The sequence below is a fragment of the Leuciscus leuciscus genome, assembly GCF_965113295.1.
Source record: "Leuciscus leuciscus genome assembly, chromosome: 13".
Lineage (NCBI taxonomy): Eukaryota > Metazoa > Chordata > Actinopteri > Cypriniformes > Leuciscidae > Leuciscus > Leuciscus leuciscus.
Window position 1 is genome coordinate 28,007,045 of NC_138737.1, and position 24,924 is coordinate 28,031,968.

The following is a 24,924-nucleotide window of genomic DNA, read 5'->3' on the forward strand; positions in this document are numbered from 1 at the left end:
TATCACATCACACACATAGCCTTTATAGGCAGTAGTAGTATATACCCTATGGCAAGTGTCAAAATGATTGATGGCTTCCGGTTGTCATTTACCTTCCGGTTGTCCTTTCCGGTTGCCCTTCCGGTCCCTATTGTTATGGATTGACCTATTGACCCTTCCTATCCATCGATCATGTGGTTTTGACAGTTAGTTTTGACCTATTGCCCCTTCCTATCCCTTCGATCATGTGGTTTTGACAGGTTGACCTTCCGGTGTCTATCCGGCATATGTTGTTATGGTTTGCCCTATTGACCTTGCTTTGATCATGTGGTTCTGACAGAAGCTTTTGCCCTATATTTGAACCTTTTTAGCCCTAGATCATGTGATTTTGACAGAAGCTTTTGCCATTTAACCTTTTTAGCCCTAGATCATGTGGGTATGACAGAAAGTTTGAAGGCTCTGTTAGGATATGTGTCAGCATCTCCTCCGCATTCCAGAGCACATTGTGGGCCCCTGCGGAAAAGTGAGAAGAAAAAGACTGTGTAAGTGTGTCACACAACCATTGAAAAACAATTATACAAACAGTTAAATGTTTATAGAGTGCTGAAGAAAAACAACATACAGGTTATGGAAATCAGTGTGGTGTCTATCACACAAAAGAATAAATGAATAAGGATAAAAGAATACATCACACAATATATATAATATCATACTAAAACCTACCACAAAAAGTTGAAAACATACTGTTCTTTAAAAGTATAAATGAAATGGTTACAAAATAATTTAACCAAGGTTGAAAAAATACTGTTGTTTAACTAAGGTTGAAAAACATTCTGTTCTTTTAAAGTATATAAAATAAAAAACTACTGAAACCAATTGTTTTAGTTTTAGATAAACAAAATAATAAAATCACAGAGTGGTTCTCTCTTACAGCACCACCTGACGGTCTCTGACTCCTAGGGTTTATTCAGCGATCAGAATGAGACATTGTGTTAGGGCTAAAATTATTTCAAAGTTTAAATGATATCTTTATAAAAAAACATTTTTTTAATTAAATTGAATACATTATTAAAAGTCGTAATAATGTTTTAATAAACAATTTTATTAAAGTCTTAATAAAAAAGTCTCTCAAACAGGGGCCCCCGCTCGTGTCTGTCAGCAGGCGCGCGTCTATCTATCTCACCAGTAAAGGAGCCACGCGCGTGTCTGTGTGTCTATGCGCGCGTCCTCTACATCCTGACACCCCCCTCCTGCTCCTCCGCATTCCATAGGTAACAGTGAATTTATAAAAGTATATAAATTAAATGGTTATAAAAAATATCTACTGAAACCAATTGTTTTAGATAAACAAAAACAATAAAATCCATCTTACATGTTTAGAGAGTTACAACAAAAATGACTACATAGGACTATCTTCAGAGAGAGCAACCATGAAAACATTTAGAGACTGTCCCGCTGATAGGATACTTATAAGATCCTTCCGATCAGCGCTGCGTCTTCTGAGAAAGAAGTTACTTGACAATAATGATAGCTTCAGGATATCGGGTGACAGGTCAGAGGAGCCTCGTGTCACAGTAAATCTAGTCTGCGTTCCAGAGTACATCCAGAGTTTTGTACTAAATTCATTTCAAAATATAATCGTAAAAGTTTAAATATGATCTTTTAAAATGAAAGACTGTTTAAATTAAATCTTTAAAGTTTGAATACATACGCATCTTCTATTTATCTTTTAGAAGATTACTGTAATGATTTTGTTTAACGGTGACCTAATTGTTATTAAACAATGTCTGTTCAAAAACTTTAGATTGGTGAAAAACTGTAGGCTACTTAGTCGTCTTAAATCTCATTTATATGAAGAGATTCAATCAGCATTTTTTGTCCATGCGGGGTATACATTTTTATGGCTTTCCATAGCCATAATGATTTTTGTACCGTAACTGAATATTCAATCATGTACACCTAAACACCACCATCACAGAAAACTATAAAATAAATAAATAATTTAATATAATTTCGCGCACACATTTTTTGTTCTAAAAAAAAAAAAGAACTAATCTCTATTTTAAATTAAATTATTATTAATAAAATATATAACCAATGAATAATAACATATGTTACTAAAATGTATTTAAAAAATTTAAACAAAGTTTTAGCTAAATAAATATATAAATAAAAACACCTTACATTTCCAGAGAGGTGAAGTAGTTCTTTATGCAACGATAAAAAACAATCCAAAAAGCAAATAGTTGACCAGATGAGCCTCGGGGGGCAAATGTCACAGTAAATCTAGTCTGCGTTCCAGAGTACATCCAGAGTTTTATACTAAATTCATTTAAAAGCATAACCTTATAAATTAGATATTTTAAAATTACAGACTGTTTAAATCAAATCTTTAAAGTTTTATTAAAATCATATCTTCTATTTATCTTCTTAGAAGACTTATGTATTATTTTTACTAAACAGCGTCTGTTCAAAAACTTTAGATTTAAATAAAAGCAAAAAGTATGCTTAGGCATCTTAGATCTTATTTATACAAAAATATTTCAAACAGTAGTTTTGTCCATACAACATGAAACATGTTGTCAAAATTTGTCACAATGTTTTTGTTGTTGTTATGTTGTTTTAAGAAATCCGAGGACTCCACGTTGCTCTTATTTAGACTAAGTTCGTATCATTTGGAAAATCACCACACAATTTCAGAGACGGGATGTGTGATAAGTAAAGTTGGTCTTGAGCGAATATTTCATTTTACTCGTCTTAATTCAAAGCATGATCTTACTGGTAGCTATGATCTATTACACGTATAAGATAATTTTAACTTGTATCTCCCGAACTATCCTTAATCAGTGTGGAAACACACAAGGTGAAACCCTTTACTGAGAATATACTATCGGTTATCTACTCAAAATATATGTAGAAGTTTAAATCCGGTGTTTAAAATCTGTCTGGTGGTCGCATGAACAGACTTTGGGTAGAGCTGATGATACTATAGCAGGAAGCATGCCCTTTGACCTCCTCAATTGTGGAGGCTTTTTTTTTTTGTTTTTTTTTTGACCCTACTACAAGTTAGTTCTCCCAAAAGAATTTCTCCCATCTAGCGGTGAAATTGTAATTTGCATTTAAACGAAAAGTGCTCTCTAGCGCCTCGCTTTTTGCAACTGCGCGTTGCAACTGCGGTAGCCGTTATGTGTCAAGAATCTATGACAACATGTCTTCCAATAGCACTTCATCGAGTTTAATTGTACATGTTCTACTGTTATGCTGCCTATATAATGATTTACACAAGCAAGCAATGAAAAAAAAGCTTGTAATTTAGACCGTAACTTTGACTCACCCGTCGATAAGAAAGCAGACAACTTCCCTTTCAAAGTCTTTCTCCTTCATTAGCTCTTTCCACCTGGGAGAAGCTATCCCGATATTTATTTACATCCCGATAAATTAAATTTTTGCTTTTAGGCCACAAGGATTCCTTCTCCTGTGGCTCGGCATAAGTATGATCCAGCATTATATTGTACCGTGCAGTGCAGCCTTTTCAAATTTGCCGGGGGCAGTATCAATGCCTCTCATATGGTCTAGCGGTTAGGATTCCTGGTTTTCACCCAGGTGGCCCGGGTTCGACTCCCGGTATGGGAAGACAATTTTTTTATATTGCCAACAAATTCAAGTTATTCAAGTTCATCAATAATCATTTTTAGTTATTCATAGTCTTAGAGGCCTACACGAACTGCAGAAACAAGAAGAAGATATGTAAAAACTCATAAATGATGATTCAGTACTGAATCATTTTCACAAATACAATTATATTGAATTCAGAAAATTTCACTATGGAATATTTACTTTATCTATCATAATTTCAATTTAGTATGTCATCATTTAAATTTTTCATCTCATAATTATGGCACATAGTCATCATTTTAATTTCAACTTTTTAAGTCATAATTTCGACTTTTTGTCATAATTATTACTTAATTCAGAATAATTTTTTTTTGTCAATTACGCCTTTTTTTAATGTAATACTTAAGTCATAATTTGGTAGCACTATTTTGATGGTCCTTTTGAACGTGCTGTTGACTATAGTAGTGTTGCACCTGCATATCCACTAACTCGCTTGTGAGAGTCAGAGTGTGTAAAGTAAACTCTTATTAGTGTTAGTAGAGTATTAGTGGACTGGTAGGGTTAGAATAAGTTGAGATATAGTTGAGTTACTTATAGTCAGTACTAGAATATCTGTTGGGGAGCATCACAATAAAGAGTTAGCAGATATTGAGCACAGTCTATTTTTTTCAGATATTTAAATGACAAAATACCATTTTTCAACCGATTGAATCTACACATGTGAGGCCTTCAGAAGTCATAACTTCAGGGGTCAACGGTTTAGGCCAGTTGGCGAAAACACTGCATGTGTAAAAATCAAATACTGTATTACACTTTTCAAAGGATAATCTAGCTTTAAAGTTAGAATAAAAAGTTAAGTGTCACAAAGTCTGACACAAGGACATTAACTGGTTCTTTTTGTTTTATAAATGTATTTTGCTTATTTCTACAAACATCAACCTGATAAATATGGACTTAATACACGATTAAACAAGATAATCATGCTACCCAATACGTCCGACACAACATTTGTAAGATTTTAATTTTTTTTAATTTTATTTTTTTTAAATACAATCAAAAATACAAAATTAAAATATTTTTTACATTTTGACAGTCCTACATAAATGCATGTTGATTACTAAGTTTCAGACGTAGCGCAACCACGCAATGTTAGATTTCTCTAACACTGCGATGTCTCACTCACAACGCACAACTTTGTGTTGGGTGATCCAGGCATACCTTTACTAAAATATTATGGAAGTCATTGTAAAATGTAATTCTACCATATTTTATTTATTAATATTATGGCTTCATGTTGATTTAAAGTTTTTTGTTGTTATTAACTAATACCTACTAACATCCGGCACAATCTGACCCCAAATAAACGAGATAATGGAATGTTCACAATCTACACTATACAGTTAGATATTCTCCTACTTAGTATCTTTGGGTGTATCTTTGGGTGTATTTTTACACACCATAGTGATGCAAAGTTCCACACTCTATGAACTAACTTTAAAACATAATCTTTATACAGGAATCACACGTGTCCATGTAAGATTCAAAAGACCAAATCACTAAGAATTTGTGATACTCAAATAAATACACAAAAGTTTCCAAATGATGATGGTTTTATTACTCCACTAGATTTAGTCATCTTGTTGGACTGTATGTGTTTTAGGTGAAGACGTTTCTTTGAGAGCCGTTTATAGAAATACATGACGATTAAGAATTTAAGTGATAGTTTGAGAACTACATTGATTTAGTGCATGCTGTTTTACACTGTCACCCCCCTTTTTTGAGTAGACATGAAAATGCACATTTCAAACTTAAATGGTTGTAATTAAATAATGCTTTGGAGTATAGACGTACAATTAGTCTTGTTTAAAGTAGAATTTTGTAGAAGTGAAATAAATTAAGAAAGTGAAACAGAAAAAAGTTATAGAAGTTTGAGTTTATGGAAATATACAATGTAAAAAAAAATTAATTATTCATATTTTATATAAAATATATATTTTTAAAACCTGGGCGACTCTAAAACTGCAAAAAATCTGAACAATTTTGTGTTTCAAAAATTAGGTTGATATCTCAAAAAATTAGCTTTCAGTAAGATTTTGTTTGGGCGCAGTACCAAACTTTTTCACTAGGTGACAACCAGACTCCATTACTGCCCATATAAGGGTGCTTCCATTTCCATATGTGGTTTGAGTGATCTGAACCATTATTTCCACAATTTTCATTCAATTTATGAAGTAGACATTCTATTCAGAAGTAATATGGGGAGTTTGGCCGATTTTGATATGAATTCAACCTCTAAGAAACACATAAAAAAAACGCGTATGTGCGCTATTAGCTCGCTGCCACATCACAAATGGTGAATCTATTATTTTTTTCTTTATATTTAAAGCATTTTCAGACCCTTTTTCTAAAATAATTGAATGGATGCTATCTTTTGAACTCTTGGCATGAAAACAAACTGAGGTTTCTACCATTCTTTCATGATTTTTCATGTTCATCGCTATTTCAAAATAAAGGTCTGAACACACCTTAGGAATATGAAAATATTCTTGTTGCAAATTGATAAATTACAGCTCCTCTGTAAGTTTATTTTGAAAATCAGTCACCAAATATGGAAACTAGATATTGTAAGCTTTCAAATGATATATAGTTTGTCAAGATTAGTTTAGGTTTAGTATAGGATATTACTGTTTTAAATATGTAATGGATTTGGGCCCACCGGTGGGGCCCGTGACACTTAACAGGTTAAACTATTACAACAGAATCACATCTGACTATTGCACCGAGAGGCATATTCATCAAAGCTTGAGGCCTTAAAGCTCCACACTAACTGCACCCTGTAGATAAAATTGCACAATAGTAAATTCTAGAGGTCAACTTGCTAAAAAGTAATTGCAGCATGAGCCATTTAAAACAAATACAGAAATGCCACTTGTCAGCAGTTTTGAATGTTTGTAATCGGCTTTTTACACTCTAGTCGATTACACTGTTCACATCTTGTTTTTGTACAGTTTGCAAAAAGTATATAGTCTCATATAGGAATTTATGAAAAATATTGCATGAAGAGAATTAAATGACGGTAATTCTAGTATGAGAGTGTTTAAGACTAAACAAATCATATTTCGGCTATGGCTACGAAACATCGACGTGAATGTTGAGTATTACACTTCAAACTCGTCTAACTATTTCACTTAAAGAGGTGCATTTCGCAGCACAGTCGTAGATACACAGCTATTTTGTGTATGTGTGTCGCTAAACAACGGCTAAGCTAATAAATTGCAGTTGATAATGGTATTTTTATGTGAAAGATTCATTTTTTTTTTTTTTTTTACCTCCTAAAGAAGGTATTATAATATAAATATAATTATAATATTACCACAAAAGCCATTAATGAGAAAATGATAGACCGGCATTACGTACATAAAGTAAAACAATAACGCCATTTACAGATGGTCTAACCAGAAAAGAAAATTTCTGCATGCCATCATGTCACAATCTAAGATGTAATCGACAAACATTTCGATAATTCTGTCTGTGTCGTCCTCATCATTGTCTTTTTGTTTTGGAATCATTAGCTTGCACACATCAGTTACATAAGCACACATAGAGAGCACATCAGGGTTTGCAAACTCATTGCTACTTTCATGCATCATAACCAGAGCATCTTTTACAAGTACACATGGTGGTTCAATACCGTTGACACAAATGGTTGGTAATTCATCCCATGAAATAGGGTAACCTCTTATCAAACTCATCTGTTTCTTGAGATTTCTTACACGTTTTGCTCCAATAGCATTATCACCATCATCATCATCATCAGATTCATCATCCGATTCACTCACGTACTCAATGGCTGTACGCAGCAATAACATCAGTTGTCTTCTGTAATGTCCTTTAAACATGAATTCCATGAAGCTCTTACGGCTACTGGCAGCAGCCATGCTGGTGGGGTCTCGGTCACTCGCCATTGGCGATTGGAAGACCTTCCCAGAGATCAACAACGTCGTTCCCGATTTCCGTGCAGCGTTTGTCCAGAAGTTTCGCCCTGATTTCATCTTAGAGGCGATGAATGGTTTGTCTTTTAATTCACGCAGAATAGTCCCGACTGTTCCTTGAATCCGACGCGGATGGTCGCAGTAGCACAGCAGTCTGTGGCTAGTAGAGCTAGAGCCCTTCAGTTAGGAAAACTGAGCACTGTGTGTAGAGTTTATCATGACAACTGACAGAGCTCAGCCACCACGCTGGAGGGGGTGTGTAGGGTGTACGGGGGTTGTCATCAGGAAAGCCATAAATAACTAGGTCCTGCATAAAACAAGTCCTACATGCCGCCAGAGAGAAGTGTATTATTTTCACTCAATCCAGATGATTACAAAATCTGATTAAACATTATATGTTTAAAACATACACATGTGTGAATTGTTCGCAACAAGTTCCGTAACAAGCATTTAGAAAGTAGCTAGGATTTGCGCAGGCTTTAGTTCATTTTACCAAATATTAAAGTTCATAGTCCTTTAGCGCATTCAAATCTATTGAGTTAAGATTAAAACGTGATATCAATAGAAAGTAATTTTCTGATAAATCATCGTACACGGATGCACTGTTTTGTTGTATGCACAGATTTTGAGGGCCCTTGTCTTTGTTTCGCGGCATTTTTTATTTATTAACATACATTTCAACATACAAAAACGTACGCAAAAACGCACATTCGCAACTCTTGTATATGTTTTCTTTAGGTGTAGAGTAGGTGGTGCAGGCAACAGAAATTTGTCTACCAGCTTCCGAGGAAGTCTCTTGAATGTGTAAGTTCAAAGTGTAAGGAAAATAGACAAGCTACAATAGATTGAGAATGGTGATGGTAAACAATTTCAAAATGGGGTGTTTCAGAAGAAATGCAAACAAAAGCAAAGGTGTCCAAATGTTACGTGCTAATATTTGGTCTTGTTACAGAGTCAAACATGCAGTTCAATAACAATGTTCGATATATAGCCTACAAGAATCCAACTCAAATGCGACTGAGCTTGTTTCACATATAACTGTTGATTGTTAGATGATTTATCTAACAATCGAAATTTACGTTATGTTAAAACATTTTGGCATTATGCCGATGAGACCAAAAACTGCTTACCACATGTTTTCATAGAAAGAAGAGCAATTAAGACAAAAAGCACAACTTCTGTTTTCTGGATGGGGCCTAAAAGACAGATGCCTAAAACTCGGGTGTGGACAGAATAAAAAAAAAAAAAATGAATCTTTCACATAAAAATACCATTATCAACTGCAATTTATTAGCTTAGCCGTTGTTTAGCGACACACATACACAAAATAGCTGTGTATCTACGACTGTGCTGCGAAATGCACCTCTTTAAGTGAAATAGTTAGACGAGTTTGAAGTGTAATACTCAACATTCACGTCGATGTTTCGTAGCCATAGCCGAAATATGATTTGTTTAGTCTTAAACACTCTCATACTAGAATTACCGTCATTTAATTCTCTTCATGCAATATTTTTCATAAATTCCTATATGAGACTATATACTTTTTGCAAACTGTACAAAAACAAGATGTGAACAGCGTAATCGACTAGAGTGTAAAAAGCCGATTACAAACATTCAAAACTGCTGACAAGTGGCATTTCTGTATTTGTTTTAAATGGCTCATGCTGCAATTACTTTTTAGCAAGTTGACCTCTAGAATTTACTATTGTGCAATTTTATCTACAGGGTGCAGTTAGTGTGGAGCTTTAAGGCCTCAAGCTTTGATGAATATGCCTCTCGGTGCAATAGTCAGATGTGATTCTGTTGTAATAGTTTAACCTGTTAAGTGTCACGGGCCCCACCGGTGGGCCCAAATCCATTACATATTTAAAACAGTAATATCCTATACTAAACCTAAACTAATCTTGACAAACTATATATCATTTGAAAGCTTACAATATCTAGTTTCCATATTTGGTGACTGATTTTCAAAATAAACTTACAGAGGAGCTGTAATTTATCAATTTGCAACAAGAATATTTTCATATTCCTAAGGTGTGTTCAGACCTTTATTTTGAAATAGCGATGAACATGAAAAATCATGAAAGAATGGTAGAAACCTCAGTTTGTTTTCATGCCAAGAGTTCAAAAGATAGCATCCATTCAATTATTTTAGAAAAAGGGTCTGAAAATGCTTTAAATATAAAGAAAAAAATAATAGATTCACCATTTGTGATGTGGCAGCGAGCTAATAGCGCACATACGCGTTTTTTTTATGTTTCTTAGAGGTTGAATTCATATCAAAATCGGCCAAACTCCCCATATTACTTCTGAATAGAATGTCTACTTCATAAATTGAATGAAAATTGTGGAAATAATGGTTCAGATCACTCAAACCACATATGGAAATGGAAGCACCCTTATATGGGCAGTAATGGAGTCTGGTTGTCACCTAGTGAAAAAGTTTGGTACTGCGCCCAAACAAAATCTTACTGAAAGCTCATTTTTTGAGATATCAACCTAATTTTTGAAACACAAAATTATTCAGATTTTTTGCAGTTTTAGAGTCGCCCAGGTTTTAAAAATATATATTTTATATAAAATATGAATAATTAATTTTTTTTTACATTGTATATTTCCATAAACTCAAACTTCTATAACTTTTTTCTGTTTCACTTTCTTAATTTATTTCACTTCTACAAAATTCTACTTTAAAACAAGACTAATTGTACGTCTATACTCCAAAGCATTATTTAATTACAACCATTTAAGTTTGAAATGTGCATTTTCATGTCTACTCAAAAAAGGGGGGTGACAGTGTAAAACAGCATGCACTAAATCAATGTAGTTCTCAAACTATCACTTAAATTCTTAATCGTCATGTATTTCTATAAACGGCTCTCAAAGAAACGTCTTCACCTAAAACACATACAGTCCAACAAGATGACTAAATCTAGTGGAGTAATAAAACCATCATCATTTGGAAACTTTTGTGTATTTATTTGAGTATCACAAATTCTTAGTGATTTGGTCTTTTGAATCTTACATGGACACGTGTGATTCCTGTATAAAGATTATGTTTTAAAGTTAGTTCATAGAGTGTGGAACTTTGCATCACTATGGTGTGTAAAAATACACCCAAAGATACACCCAAAGATACTAAGTAGGAGAATATCTAACTGTATAGTGTAGATTGTGAACATTCCATTATCTCGTTTATTTGGGGTCAGATTGTGCCGGATGTTAGTAGGTATTAGTTAATAACAACAAAAAACTTTAAATCAACATGAAGCCATAATATTAATAAATAAAATATGGTAGAATTACATTTTACAATGACTTCCATAATATTTTAGTAAAGGTATGCCTGGATCACCCAACACAAAGTTGTGCGTTGTGAGTGAGACATCGCAGTGTTAGAGAAATCTAACATTGCGTGGTTGCGCTACGTCTGAAACTTAGTAATCAACATGCATTTATGTAGGACTGTCAAAATGTAAAAAATATTTTAATTTTGTATTTTTGATTGTATTTAAAAAAAATAAAATAAAAAAAAATAAAAATCTTACAAATGTTGTGTCGGACGTATTGGGTAGCATGATTATCTTGTTTAATCGTGTATTAAGTCCATATTTATCAGGTTGATGTTTGTAGAAATAAGCAAAATACATTTATAAAACAAAAAGAACCAGTTAATGTCCTTGTGTCAGACTTTGTGACACTTAACTTTTTATTCTAACTTTAAAGCTAGATTATCCTTTGAAAAGTGTAATACAGTATTTGATTTTTACACATGCAGTGTTTTCGCCAACTGGCCTAAACCGTTGACCCCTGAAGTTATGACTTCTGAAGGCCTCACATGTGTAGATTCAATCGGTTGAAAAATGGTATTTTGTCATTTAAATATCTGAAAAAAATAGACTGTGCTCAATATCTGCTAACTCTTTATTGTGATGCTCCCCAACAGATATTCTAGTACTGACTATAAGTAACTCAACTATATCTCAACTTATTCTAACCCTACCAGTCCACTAATACTCTACTAACACTAATAAGAGTTTACTTTACACACTCTGACTCTCACAAGCGAGTTAGTGGATATGCAGGTGCAACACTACTATAGTCAACAGCACGTTCAAAAGGACCATCAAAATAGTGCTACCAAATTATGACTTAAGTATTACATTAAAAAAAGGCGTAATTGACAAAAAAAAATTATTCTGAATTAAGTAATAATTATGACAAAAAGTCGAAATTATGACTTAAAAAGTTGAAATTAAAATGATGACTATGTGCCATAATTATGAGATGAAAAATTTAAATGATGACATACTAAATTGAAATTATGATAGATAAAGTAAATATTCCATAGTGAAATTTTCTGAATTCAATATAATTGTATTTGTGAAAATGATTCAGTACTGAATCATCATTTATGAGTTTTTACATATCTTCTTCTTGTTTCTGCAGTTCGTGTAGGCCTCTAAGACTATGAATAACTAAAAATGATTATTGATGAACTTGAATAACTTGAATTTGTTGGCAATATAAAAAAATTGTCTTCCCATACCGGGAGTCGAACCCGGGCCACCTGGGTGAAAACCAGGAATCCTAACCGCTAGACCATATGAGAGGCATTGATACTGCCCCCGGCAAATTTGAAAAGGCTGCACTGCACGGTACAATATAATGCTGGATCATACTTATGCCGAGCCACAGGAGAAGGAATCCTTGTGGCCTAAAAGCAAAAATTTAATTTATCGGGATGTAAATAAATATCGGGATAGCTTCTCCCAGGTGGAAAGAGCTAATGAAGGAGAAAGACTTTGAAAGGGAAGTTGTCTGCTTTCTTATCGACGGGTGAGTCAAAGTTACGGTCTAAATTACAAGCTTTTTTTTCATTGCTTGCTTGTGTAAATCATTATATAGGCAGCATAACAGTAGAACATGTACAATTAAACTCGATGAAGTGCTATTGGAAGACATGTTGTCATAGATTCTTGACACATAACGGCTACCGCAGTTGCAACGCGCAGTTGCAAAAAGCGAGGCGCTAGAGAGCACTTTTCGTTTAAATGCAAATTACAATTTCACCGCTAGATGGGAGAAATTCTTTTGGGAGAACTAACTTGTAGTAGGGTCAAAAAAAAAACAAAAAAAAAAAGCCTCCACAATTGAGGAGGTCAAAGGGCATGCTTCCTGCTATAGTATCATCAGCTCTACCCAAAGTCTGTTCATGCGACCACCAGACAGATTTTAAACACCGGATTTAAACTTCTACATATATTTTGAGTAGATAACCGATAGTATATTCTCAGTAAAGGGTTTCACCTTGTGTGTTTCCACACTGATTAAGGATAGTTCGGGAGATACAAGTAAAAATTATCTTATACGTGTAATAGATCATAGCTACCAGTAAGATCATGCTTTGAATTAAGACGAGTAAAATGAAATATTCGCTCAAGACCAACTTTACTTATCACACATCCCGTCTCTGAAATTGTGTGGTGATTTTCCAAATGATACGAACTTAGTCTAAATAAGAGCAACGTGGAGTCCTCGGATTTCTTAAAACAACATAACAACAACAAAAACATTGTGACAAATTTTGACAACATGTTTCATGTTGTATGGACAAAACTACTGTTTGAAATATTTTTGTATAAATAAGATCTAAGATGCCTAAGCATACTTTTTGCTTTTATTTAAATCTAAAGTTTTTGAACAGACGCTGTTTAGTAAAAATAATACATAAGTCTTCTAAGAAGATAAATAGAAGATATGATTTTAATAAAACTTTAAAGATTTGATTTAAACAGTCTGTAATTTTAAAATATCTAATTTATAAGGTTATGCTTTTAAATGAATTTAGTATAAAACTCTGGATGTACTCTGGAACGCAGACTAGATTTACTGTGACATTGTCCCCCCGAGGCTCATCTGGTCAACTATTTGCTTTTTGGATTGTTTTTTATCGTTGCATAAAGAACTACTTCACCTCTCTGGAAATGTAAGGTGTTTTTATTTATATATTTATTTAGCTAAAACTTTGTTTACATTTTTTAAATACATTTTAGTAACATATGTTATTATTCATTGGTTATATATTTTATTAATAATAATTTAATTTAAAATAGAGATTAGTTCTTTTTTTTTTTTAGAACCGTGTGTGTGCGCGAAATTATATTAAATTATTTATTTATTTTATAGTTTTCTGTGATGGTCGTGTTTAGGTGTACATGATTGAATATTCAGTTACGGTACAAAAATCATTATGGCTATGGAAAGCCATAAAAATGTATACCCCGCATGGACAAAAAATGCTGATTGAATCTCTTCATATAAATGAGATTTAAGACGACTAAGTAGCCTACAGTTTTTCACCAATCTAAAGTTTTTGAACAGACATTGTTTAATAACAATTAGGTCACCGTTAAACAAAATCATTACAGTAATCTTCTAAAAGATAAATAGAAGATGCGTATGTATTCAAACTTTAAAGATTTAATTTAAACAGTCTTTCATTTTAAAAGATCATATTTAAACTTTTACGATTATATTTTGAAATGAATTTAGTACAAAACTCTGGATGTACTCTGGAACGCAGACTAGATTTACTGTGACACGAGGCTCCTCTGACCTGTCACCCGATATCCTGAAGCTATCATTATTGTCAAGTAACTTCTTTCTCAGAAGACGCAGCGCTGATCGGAAGGATCTTATAAGTATCCTATCAGCGGGACAGTCTCTAAATGTTTTCATGGTTGCTCTCTCTGAAGATAGTCCTATGTAGTCATTTTTGTTGTAACTCTCTAAACATGTAAGATGGATTTTATTGTTTTTGTTTATCTAAAACAATTGGTTTCAGTAGATATTTTTTATAACCATTTAATTTATATACTTTTATAAATTCACTGTTACCTATGGAATGCGGAGGAGCAGGAGGGGGGTGTCAGGATGTAGAGGACGCGCGCATAGACACACAGACATGCGCGTGGCTCCTTTACTGGTGAGATAGATAGACGCGCGCCTGCTGACAGACACGAGCGGGGGCCCCTGTTTGAGAGACTTTTTTATTAAGACTTTAATCAAATTGTTTATTAAAACATTATTACGACTTTTAATAATGTATTCAATTTAATTAAAAAAATGTTTTTTTATAAAGATATCATTTAAACTTTGAAATAATTTTAGCCCTAACACAATGTCTCATTCTGATCGCTGAATAAACCCTAGGAGTCAGAGACCGTCAGGTGGTGCTGTAAGAGAGAACCACTCTGTGATTTTATTATTTTGTTTATCTAAAACTAAAACAATTGGTTTCAGTAGTTTTTTATTTTATATACTTTAAAAGAACAGAATGTTTTTCAACCTTAGTTAAAGAACAGTATTTTTTCAACCTTGGTTAAATTATTTTGTAACCATTTCATTTATACTTTTAAAGAACAGTATGTTTTCAACTTTTTGTGGTAGGTTTTAGTATGATATTATATATATTGTGTGATGTATTCTTTTATCCTTATTCATTTATTCTTTTGTGTGATAGACACCACACTGATTTCTAGGGGTGACCCCGAATAGTCGAAGATTCGATGCTTCGATAGGAGGAGCCTGATTCGACTACCGATCTCACGGTCGAATCTTCGCAGGGGTGTTATGAAACGAGGATCATGCCACTTTGGCTATATGAGGGCGCTCAATGTCTGATTTCACATAGAACTAGCTTTTATGTAAATACGTTAATATTCAGCCTATTATGATAATGCTGTAGGCCTATATAAAAATGTGCAAAGAAAGAAGCTTTTAATAAATATTTTTTAACGTGCGTGAATAAATCCAAACACCCCGTGACAGATTTAAGTTTCACTTTCAATCCGTGACCGACAGAGGAGCGTCTTCGCGGCAAGGATTTAAATCTTTAACAATGTCTGGGATAAGAAAATCTAAAGTGTGGATGTACACCATCAGAAAGGATATTCTCCAAGGCTGGATTTAGCATCAGGAAAACCATGATCGCACTTCTGCCGGCCACCGTTAACATGTTTCACGCATAGACTGCCCAGCGAGCATAAAGTCGTCTAGAAGACGTCTAAAAGACGTCATTCTTAGACATCCAGAAGACGTCCTCACAGGAGCCAGAATGAAAGTTTTTTTTACGTCTTTTCTGGACATTGTATAGACGTCAATTAAAGACGTGCTAAAGACGTCATTCTTAGACATCCAGAAGACGTCCTCACAGGAGCCAGAATGAAAGTTTTTTATACGTCTTTTCTGGACATTGTATAGACGTCATTTAAAGACGTGCTAAAGACGTCATTCTTAGACATCCAGAAGACGTCCTCACAGGAGCCAGAATGAAAGTTTTTTATACGTCTTTTCTGGACATTGTATAGACGTCATTTAAAGACGTGCTAAAGACGTCATTCTTAGACATCCAGAAGACGTCCTCACAGGAGCCAGAATGAAAGTTTTTTATACGTCTTTTCTGGACATTGTATAGACGTCATTTAAAGACGTGCTAAAGACGTCATTCTTAGACATCCAGAAGACGTCCTCACAGGAGCCAGAATGAAAGTTTTTTATACGTCTTTTCTGGACATTGTATAGACGTCATTTAAAGACGTGCTAAAGACGTCATTCTTAGACATCCAGAAGACGTCCTCACAGGAGCCAGAATGAAAGTTTTTTTTACGTCTTTTCTGGACATTGTATAGACGTCAATTAAAGACGTGCTAAAGACGTCATTCTTAGACATCCAGAAGACGTCCTCACAGGAGCCAGAATGAAAGTTTTTTTTACGTCTTTTCTGGACATTCTATAGATGTCAAGTAAAGACTTGCTAAAGACGTAATTGTTAGACATCTAAAGGCAGTCAGAATAAAAGTTGTATTAGAAGTGTTTTCTGTAGTAGAAATGTCAAAGACTGTTAAAGACCCATACTGACATGGAAATCCTATATGTGCATTTTTCAAGGATCCAACTTTAAAAAATATTTACTTACAAATATTTACAAAACAGTGGCAGTGAGGGAGCTAGTTCTCACTGAGAAAAACCCAGTTACTCAATGTTAATGGTTGTCGTGTCATGAAACTGCAGACACACAGACCATAGACCTAAATAAGATTTTAAAGAATATTGATAATATTGAATATTCAATTGAATAACTGTGTAGTGTATATACTTGCATTTGTATATCTTAACAATATAACTGTAATAAACTGCTTACCATTTTCCTGTAAAACAAACTAATCACTCCAAGAAATCAACTATTCAAATCTCAAAATATATTTTTATTACTATTTTGTTCTGCTGGACCAAAACTTAACAGCCGGAAGACTAAAGTATAAATTAACACAATACAACTTAAAAGCCTGAACAGTAAAGTTGTAAATTAACACAATTTCCCTTTAAATAGTCTATAAAATGTTGTTAAAACAATAACATAACAATTAACAAAATATGGCTGCTATAAGGTTCACAAGCTTCATTTATAGCAGCAAGCAGTTTCAGATGATCGCCTACAGACTTTATTTGGGCCTCTATTGCAGCTGGGTCCCATTTCATGACAGCAGCTACAATCAAAGCAAAAAAATCCACATGTTAAATAAATAAATACAAATGCCACTGTTGTGGTTTAGCTTATAGCAGAGATACATAGTTGAAAATTTTTGTACTCGAATCAATTAAATGAAATAAATCACAAATCAAGTAAAATTACATCAAGCCTGATATAAGGCATTCCACACACACACACACACACACACACACACACACACACACACACACACACACACACACACATATAGGTGCCATTTACAACTGCATGCGATTTTAGTGATCGGATAGCTATATGATCTTGAAAAGACCAGGATTAAATGGCCTCCGAAACGCATTCGTGACGCATTTGAATCTGATTGCTCACACCACTTCAGGAGGTGGTCTGGGCCGCATTCCAGAAGAAACTGGACAAGTGTAAATGCATCTGGTTGTTGAAACCACATGTAAATTTTACTCCTCCCAAAAACGCTCTAAAATAAAGTTGTGAGAGCGTGTTTTAGGCTATATGTCATGTTATAGCAAGTTATGACGACGCTACTGCCGCATCGCCGCTGACCATCTAACGTTATTCATCAAGCCAACGTGCAAACTATCGCAAATTAAAGTGAAAGTAAGTCCCCGATGCTTAACACACAGTTATCATCATTAAAAGTAAAGAAACGAAATGATCTTACCAGGGCTGTTGCCGCTCTCTCCTATTGCTGTCTTTGATTTAGACATTTTAACGGATGATCAATAAAATGCAGTTCATATCTGTTGCTTTCGGTGACGTGAACGCCATTAAATTTGCATAGCGAGGGAATCGGAGATCTGATTTATATCCATTTTGCAAAAACACATTTATGTGACCAGGTGTAAATGGAATTGTTGTGATAAAAGAGATAGCTATCCGATCTGAGAAAACGCATCAAGTGGCCAGGTTTAAACAGCCCCATATACACACACACACACACACACACACACACACACACACACACATATTAGGGGTGTAAGTTAACGGTTCACAAAATTCATGGTTCGGTTCAATACGATACACTTGTGTCATGGTTCGGTACGTTTTCGATACAGGAAAAAGAAAGAAATGCCAGAGAAATTTCCTTGATTTAATATTAAAAAAATAAATTAATTTGTATTAAACGTAACATCATAAAGTATGATTTTTTTTTTTTACTTTGAGGAATGATGAAGCTATAATTGACTCTTAGAAGCATGTAAAACAGCTACTTGAAAAAAAAATGTAATGTAATATTGTAGTTATAAACAAAGGTTTATTTTAGTTCAGATTAACTTTGAGGGCAGTAATTTTATTCATGTCAAAATAAAACCAACGTAATGTAACTTGAAAGCATTATAGCCTACTATTCCTGCCAAACTTCCATGGTTACAGTTTGTTTTACTACAGTAAATCCATGGTGAATGTTGCTGATCTGTGGACACTGGATTGTTCATTCATGGCACAATATTTCCATGTCAGCGCTGTTTGATCCGTTAATAACAGAGATATATGAATGCTTCTCAATAGATCTCGCAGCGATGTTATTACTTCAGTGGGGATCTCTTAGCGCCGTGTAGTAACAGTGTCGATTGATCAAGATCGGCTCGCGCTGCACTGGTCCAAACTGATAAACGGCCCGTGAAGCACATAATAACAGCACCTGCTTTCTGGTCAGTTAGCCTACAGTACCTGCTTTCTGGTCAGTTAGCCTACAGTACCTGCTTTCTGGTCAGTTAGCCTACAGTACCTGCTTTTTTTGTGGAAACCAAATCTTTTGATTGTGAGAGAGCCATGTGTTAAAAGTCAGATGGCACTTTGCTACTTTATGATTTGCCCTATGTCTGAACAAAAGAAATAAAAGTGAACTATCTTTACCATATTGAATTGCATAGCATCATATTTTTGCAATGCGTTGAATCGAAATCGAATCGCACCGGATCGTAATAAAAGTGAATCGTATTGCATTGCATCGGTAGCTAGCAGCTGCTTATATGTATCATTAATGTATTGTATCGTTGGCTATGCATCGAGATGCGTATCGTATCGGCCTCAGTTATGGAGATGCACATCCCTAATACCTATATAGTGAATCGTTTTTGCATCGACATTTTCTTAATCCTACACCCCTAATATAAACACATATAGTACTTTGGAGACCAATAGTGTTGAAATAACATTGAGACAAAGGAGGTAGAGGACGAATACTCACTTCTCTTGGTAGCTGTTCTGATGAATGACGGATCCTGGCCACAGAAAGATAAAAGAGAGAGGTAAAAGGGGGGAATTAATTAGCATGGGTCACATTTCATTCGTTTTGTCTGGTATCTAAAACTTATGTCTGATAGAAAAATGTGCATCACCAAAAGAAGGAACATGTAGATTAACACAGTGGATCTGTCCAAACGGTAATCGTTTTAATAACATTGTCATCTGTACAAAGAAAAAACGTTTCCGTTTTTAGTACATTGTTGATGTGTAAAAGTTCCTTAAGTTTGTGTGTTCTTGACGTCTTTTCTTTTAACCCTGCAGGTAGTTACATTAACGCATCTGTTAATAAAAGTTTTACCTATGGAACTTCGGTATGATGAAAATGTGTGTAATATAGCAAACCCAAACAAACAACTCAATTATTCTATGTTAAACTTAACTCTTCCACCATATCTACTTTAAAATGAAACACAGGAACTTGCCATCCTAGGTCACATTACCATAAATATAAGATAAAATTACTATAAGATAAAATTACTTCAGTTAATTTACCATCGGATGCATGTCCCCCTTTGCTAACCCTTTTGTGGAAGGGCTCTTTGTGAAGGGATTTAGATGTTTGCTTCGAACACCCCTTTAATTGTACATTTATTAAATCACATGTAATGTTTATAAATAATACTAGGTAAAGGAGAGCAAACTGATTCCCCCTTCATTTTATCTACCTTATGCCGACCGAAAGGTATATGATTTTCTTTCTTCAGATGAAAACACATATTTTAGAAAAAATAAACTAGACTTTTAGAAATATTATCCATCTCTTGTGTTTGTGTGTCAAATAATGCAAGTGAATAGACACCAAAATGCTGAAGGTCGAAAAAGTCCAAGAGCATTGTAAAGCTCACATGATAAGTGCAGAAAACATCTTGTGTGAACAACACAGCAAGCTGTGAGTACGCTGTATGAAGTTTCTGGCGTATGCACTTGCATTATATTGGCTTACAATAATGGATAATTTTTCAAAAAATCTTTGTGGAAAGAAAGTCAGATATATATCTAGAATGGCACGAGAGAAGAAAAAAAGAGATCATTTTTTAATTTCGGAGTGCATTGTGCCTTTAAAATTGACTGCGGATTTAAATACTGGGTAACACTTTATTTCGATAGTCCACTTTAGACATTCTACTAACTATAAGTAACTTTGCAACTACATGTCAACTATCTGTCATTAGAGTATTAGTAGACTGTCTGCTTAATATTTGCTAACACTCTGTTTTGTTGGTCCCCTAACAGACATTCTACTGACTATAAGTTACTTGGCAACTACAAGTCAACTTATTCTCCTAACCCGAATCCTAACATCTAAACTTAACCTACCAGTCTATTGACTGTCTACTACAGCCTACTAATACTCTAATGAGAGTTAGTTGACATGTTAGTGAAAGTGGACTATCGAAATAAAGTGTAACCAGAAGATACTGCAGTGGATACTTACTAGTGATGGACTTGTTTCTCTGTTGGTGCCTATTCTGCTCCGTAAGTCCAATGCTTGATCTAAAAATATATATATTTTTTTTAAAGAGTTTTAATAGGATTATTGATCGCGTAACATAGGACCATTTTTTAATGTTCCATAAGTGTTATATAAATCTGGAGAACCCTTACTAAAAATTAACAATGTTTTGCGACACTAACCAAATGGTAATAAATTATTGTAATACGTAAAATAGGAAAGAGGCCGCACTATGCATAAACTTTTATTTGCAAAAACAGGTTTCGGCGCGTGCCTTCATCAGTTTCCACGTGCCGAAACGCATTTTTGCAAATAAAAGTTTATGCATAGTGCGGCCTCTTTCCTATTTTACGTATTACAATTATCCAGGCCAGCACTCTAAAAGTTTATTAATATATGCAGTGAAGCCTGCTCCTATACTCACTATCCACCATAAAAACATGGTTTCTACACTATAATAAAAAAACATGGTTAATTTAGCAAATGTCCTTAAAGGATTAGTTCACCTCAAAGTTGAAAATTGTGTCATCATTCACTCACCCTCAAGTTGTTTTAAACCTGTATGAATTTCTTTCTTCTGCTGAACACAAAGAAAGATATTTTGAAGAATGTCGGTAACCAGACAGACTTGGGTCCCATTGACTTCCATAGTAGGGAAAAAAAATTCTATGGAAGTCAATGGGACCCAAGTTACAGACATTCTTCAAAATATCTTTCTTTGTGTTCAGCAGAAGAAAGAAATTCATACAGGTTTGAAACAACTTGAGGTTGAGTAAATGATGACAGAATTTTCAACTTTGAGGTGAACTAATCCTTTAAAAGAACAGCTCATCCAAAAAAAAAAAAAAAAAAAAAAAAAAATAGAGTTATCTCATTATGTAGCTTACTCACCCATATGTTGAAATTGTATGAGTTTCTTATGTAGAACCATAATTAAGATATCTTGAAAAATGCCTTTTATTTTTGTCATAGGCAACAATGCATACAGTTGTTTTATTCCCAAAATTCTTGTGTTTCACAAAAGTAAGTTATACTTTCATTTTGAAAGACATTTATTTTTGGGTCAGCTAGGCCTGTAAACTCAAGAAGATAAAGCTTGTCTGGAGGGTTTGAACCAGTGCATTTGAGCAGATTCACATGTTCTGCCTCTATTTCACGTGTATTTTATGACAATACTCACCGCATCTGAACATCGTGTGGCTGGATAATATTTATTCCCCAAATTTATTTATTTATTTATTTATTTATTTATTTTGATATGGACATAACAATAGCATTGGACGCACCAGATACAGTGTTTTAAGTGTTATAGCAATACTGCTAATTTGCAACACTTGTCCATAGGAGACTACATATTTCATAAAACACAACAATGCGATATACAAAACATAGTGCAAAACAGTAACAATACACATCATCAATATTCATTTCATACAGCATTACCATGTGTGCAGATTTGACTTGATTTCAGCCACCGTTTCAAACCTCTATCAAAGGTAATCATGTCTGTCTGCAGTTTTAAGTCACTGGGCAGAGAATTCCATAGTCTCGATCCATTAAAGGAGAAACTGGACTCACCAAAGGATTTAGTAAATCTTGGCACTACACAGTCACCACTGACTGAGGCTCTGGTGGACGGTCTGAGTGAGCCCTGACGTCTAATAATGAGAGCTGAAAACAGCGGCGACACATGATTGTTCAAACATTTAAAAACCAATTTCAGAGTACTGAAATGTATAAAATTTTCGAAAGTAAAAAGATTATGTCTACTAATAATGTCACAGTTATGTGATCTCATAGGTGGATCATGAAGGAAACACACACATACACATCAATATTAGTTATTTGTTTTACTTACTTACGGAGACATTTGCAAAAGCTTGCTAAATTGACTCACCAGCTCCAAAACAAATTATTACGACTCGTTAATTTAACTGATCGGTTAGCCATCCCGCGATCAATAGATTCATAAGCCTAGTTTGCAGATTCTTATAGTATAAGACTGTGACAGTTCCTTTCTGTCTAAAGATACAATATATATTCTCAGTTCACTCGTTGTAAGCTCCCATGCTGAGTTTATTTTATCATAAACTAAGTTAGACAAGTTACACAAGTTACATGCTAGCAGCACATAACATTAATACATTGGAATACCGTATGCACTAACAATATTGCTCTAATCGCGTTTAGATTCTCAATTTAATACACTAGCCTATATCTTGATGTAGCAGAATTTGTATAAAATAAAGTTTTACCTTCCGTAGATTGCAATATTTCCGTTGATAAAATTCTTTGTCCATATTCCTTGTTTGTTCTTCATTTACATCCAGCAACACCCAGCAACTCGCTCAAAATAAACATTTAGCAGTCCGATGAAAAATAATCCATGTTTTAAACGATGTAAAACCCACAGAATAGGCAAATATTGAAGATCCCGCGCAGCAGCAAAGCAAACACCGACTCACTCAACTGACGTTTATTCAAACTTGACTCGTAAAGGCGCGCATAGTTGTCATTGGCTAGATTCCTGGATGACAGACAGAATAAACAGAGAATAACCAATCATGCTCAAAACAGCTAGGAGAGACAGCCAATAGTGTGGCAACATTGCAATTACAGGGAAATATGAAAATATAATATAATATATAAAAAAAATATATATATATATATATATATATATATTTTTTTTTTATTTTTTTATTATTATATATTGTGTGCTATTTATTTGGTTGTTTTTGTAGGCTGGCTGTTATATTTAGGCTAATCAATTGGTTAAATTGTTTTTTCATTGCAGTGCATGATTAAAAATTCAACAATAAAAATGAAAGATTAAAAATACTGTAAGAACTTACAGTAACTGACCATATATAATATTTATTTACCACTGTTCTGATAAAGTGCAATTTAATAGAGCAAACAGTATATTAAACAGAGCAAACACTGCATATATTCATATACAATTCTGTATGTAGATCTATATGAAAATCTAAGGAATTGGCATCATGGTGGTGACAGTTACATTCATGTGACCCATAATGACCCTTTTACACTTTCACAAATTATTGACCTTTCCTTTAGAAACACTCTTATGCCTAATAATGTCAACATCCCTTTTCACCCTGTGTGGCACTGGTACACAACCTGTTGGTTTAGAGTTGATCCTCTGTCTAACGCAACACTTTGGTAACATTGGCATAATTCTATACAAGTTACAACATAATACCCCGGGTTTCACACTTCACAGGCAAGCCTGTAGTCCCAGACTAAAATGCATGTTTGAGCTGTATTACCTGAAAGCAACATATCTTATGGCAGTGCCATTGTTTTGTCTCAAGATGCACGCCAGTAATGTTTTTTTTTTTTTCTAAGGCACATTTTTAAAAGCTATAATTAAATACCCAAATTGAACTAAGGACAAATCCTGGCTTTATCTAAACCCTGTCTGTGAAACCGGGTCTGGGTTAGAAATTAAGGGTTAAGGTTAACCCTAACCCTAACCTTAAGACTTGTCTACAGACTTTTATTTAACAGCATGGTGTTAACTGCAGTGGTTAGGCCTTTAGCATTGATAAAGGACAAAAATCTTCTCACTGTGTCAGTCTGTTTAATAAAGATTGTTTGTATGGATTGTCCCTAAACTAGAGCTATTGATGCATTCAAGACATGCCTAGTATCATAAAGATCGTATTTACAAATTGAACACACATGAACGCCGCCACAATGATGAAAATATGAGTAGGAAGCTTGGGATTTTCTTTAATCCACAATCTCGAGTTATGAGTGTGTCAGTGAGAAACATTGTGGAATACCACAATACTTGGGTATTTAGCAGTTACATTGTCAGGCTTTTCCATTTACGATGAAGTAAGCTAATGCCTGCACAAAATATGACAGTGTTATAGTATAACAATATAACATGTAGGCTAATGATACATTTTACAGTGGCTTCATAAATTAATTTAAAACATAAAAAAAAAATAAAAAAATTTAAAACCTCATGAATACAAACTTCCCAGAAGGACTTAAAAGTGCCATGTGTGCATCATGAACCCTGTTGGTGTCTGACCAGCAAGATCAATTTAACA

At 34.2% G+C, this 24,924-nt stretch overlaps 1 protein-coding gene and 2 long non-coding RNA genes across 4 annotated transcripts in view; 1 reads left to right on the top strand and 2 right to left on the bottom strand.

Moving 5' to 3' along the window:
- Window positions 1-8,831: 8,831 nt before the first annotated feature.
- On the bottom strand, window positions 8,832-11,720 carry LOC309512310. Its single transcript, XR_014210958.1, has 2 exons — window positions 9,548-11,720; window positions 8,832-9,498 (listed from the first exon to the last, which is right to left on the bottom strand). It is a non-coding gene; the product is annotated as an uncharacterized lncRNA (long non-coding RNA).
- Window positions 11,721-11,817: 97 nt separating this feature from the next.
- The window catches only part of LOC309512282 (uncharacterized protein), a 65,494-nt gene continuing 52,387 nt past the window's right edge, over window positions 11,818-24,924 (top strand). Inside the window, exon 1 of the mRNA XM_082187803.1 lies at window positions 11,818-12,425. Within this exon, the coding sequence (XP_082043929.1) occupies window positions 12,376-12,425 (50 nt within the window). The 5' untranslated portion in view covers window positions 11,818-12,375. The remainder of the gene's footprint in view (window positions 12,426-24,924) is intronic.
- LOC309512296 lies at window positions 16,835-22,063 on the bottom strand. Of its 2 annotated transcripts, XR_014210944.1 has the most exons (4): window positions 22,020-22,063; window positions 20,822-20,880; window positions 19,328-19,548; window positions 16,835-17,137 (listed from the first exon to the last, which is right to left on the bottom strand). It is a non-coding gene; the product is annotated as an uncharacterized lncRNA (long non-coding RNA). The 2 variants fall into 2 exon arrangements; XR_014210945.1 differs by lacking the exons at window positions 20,822-20,880; window positions 22,020-22,063 and having other exon boundaries at window positions 19,328-19,845.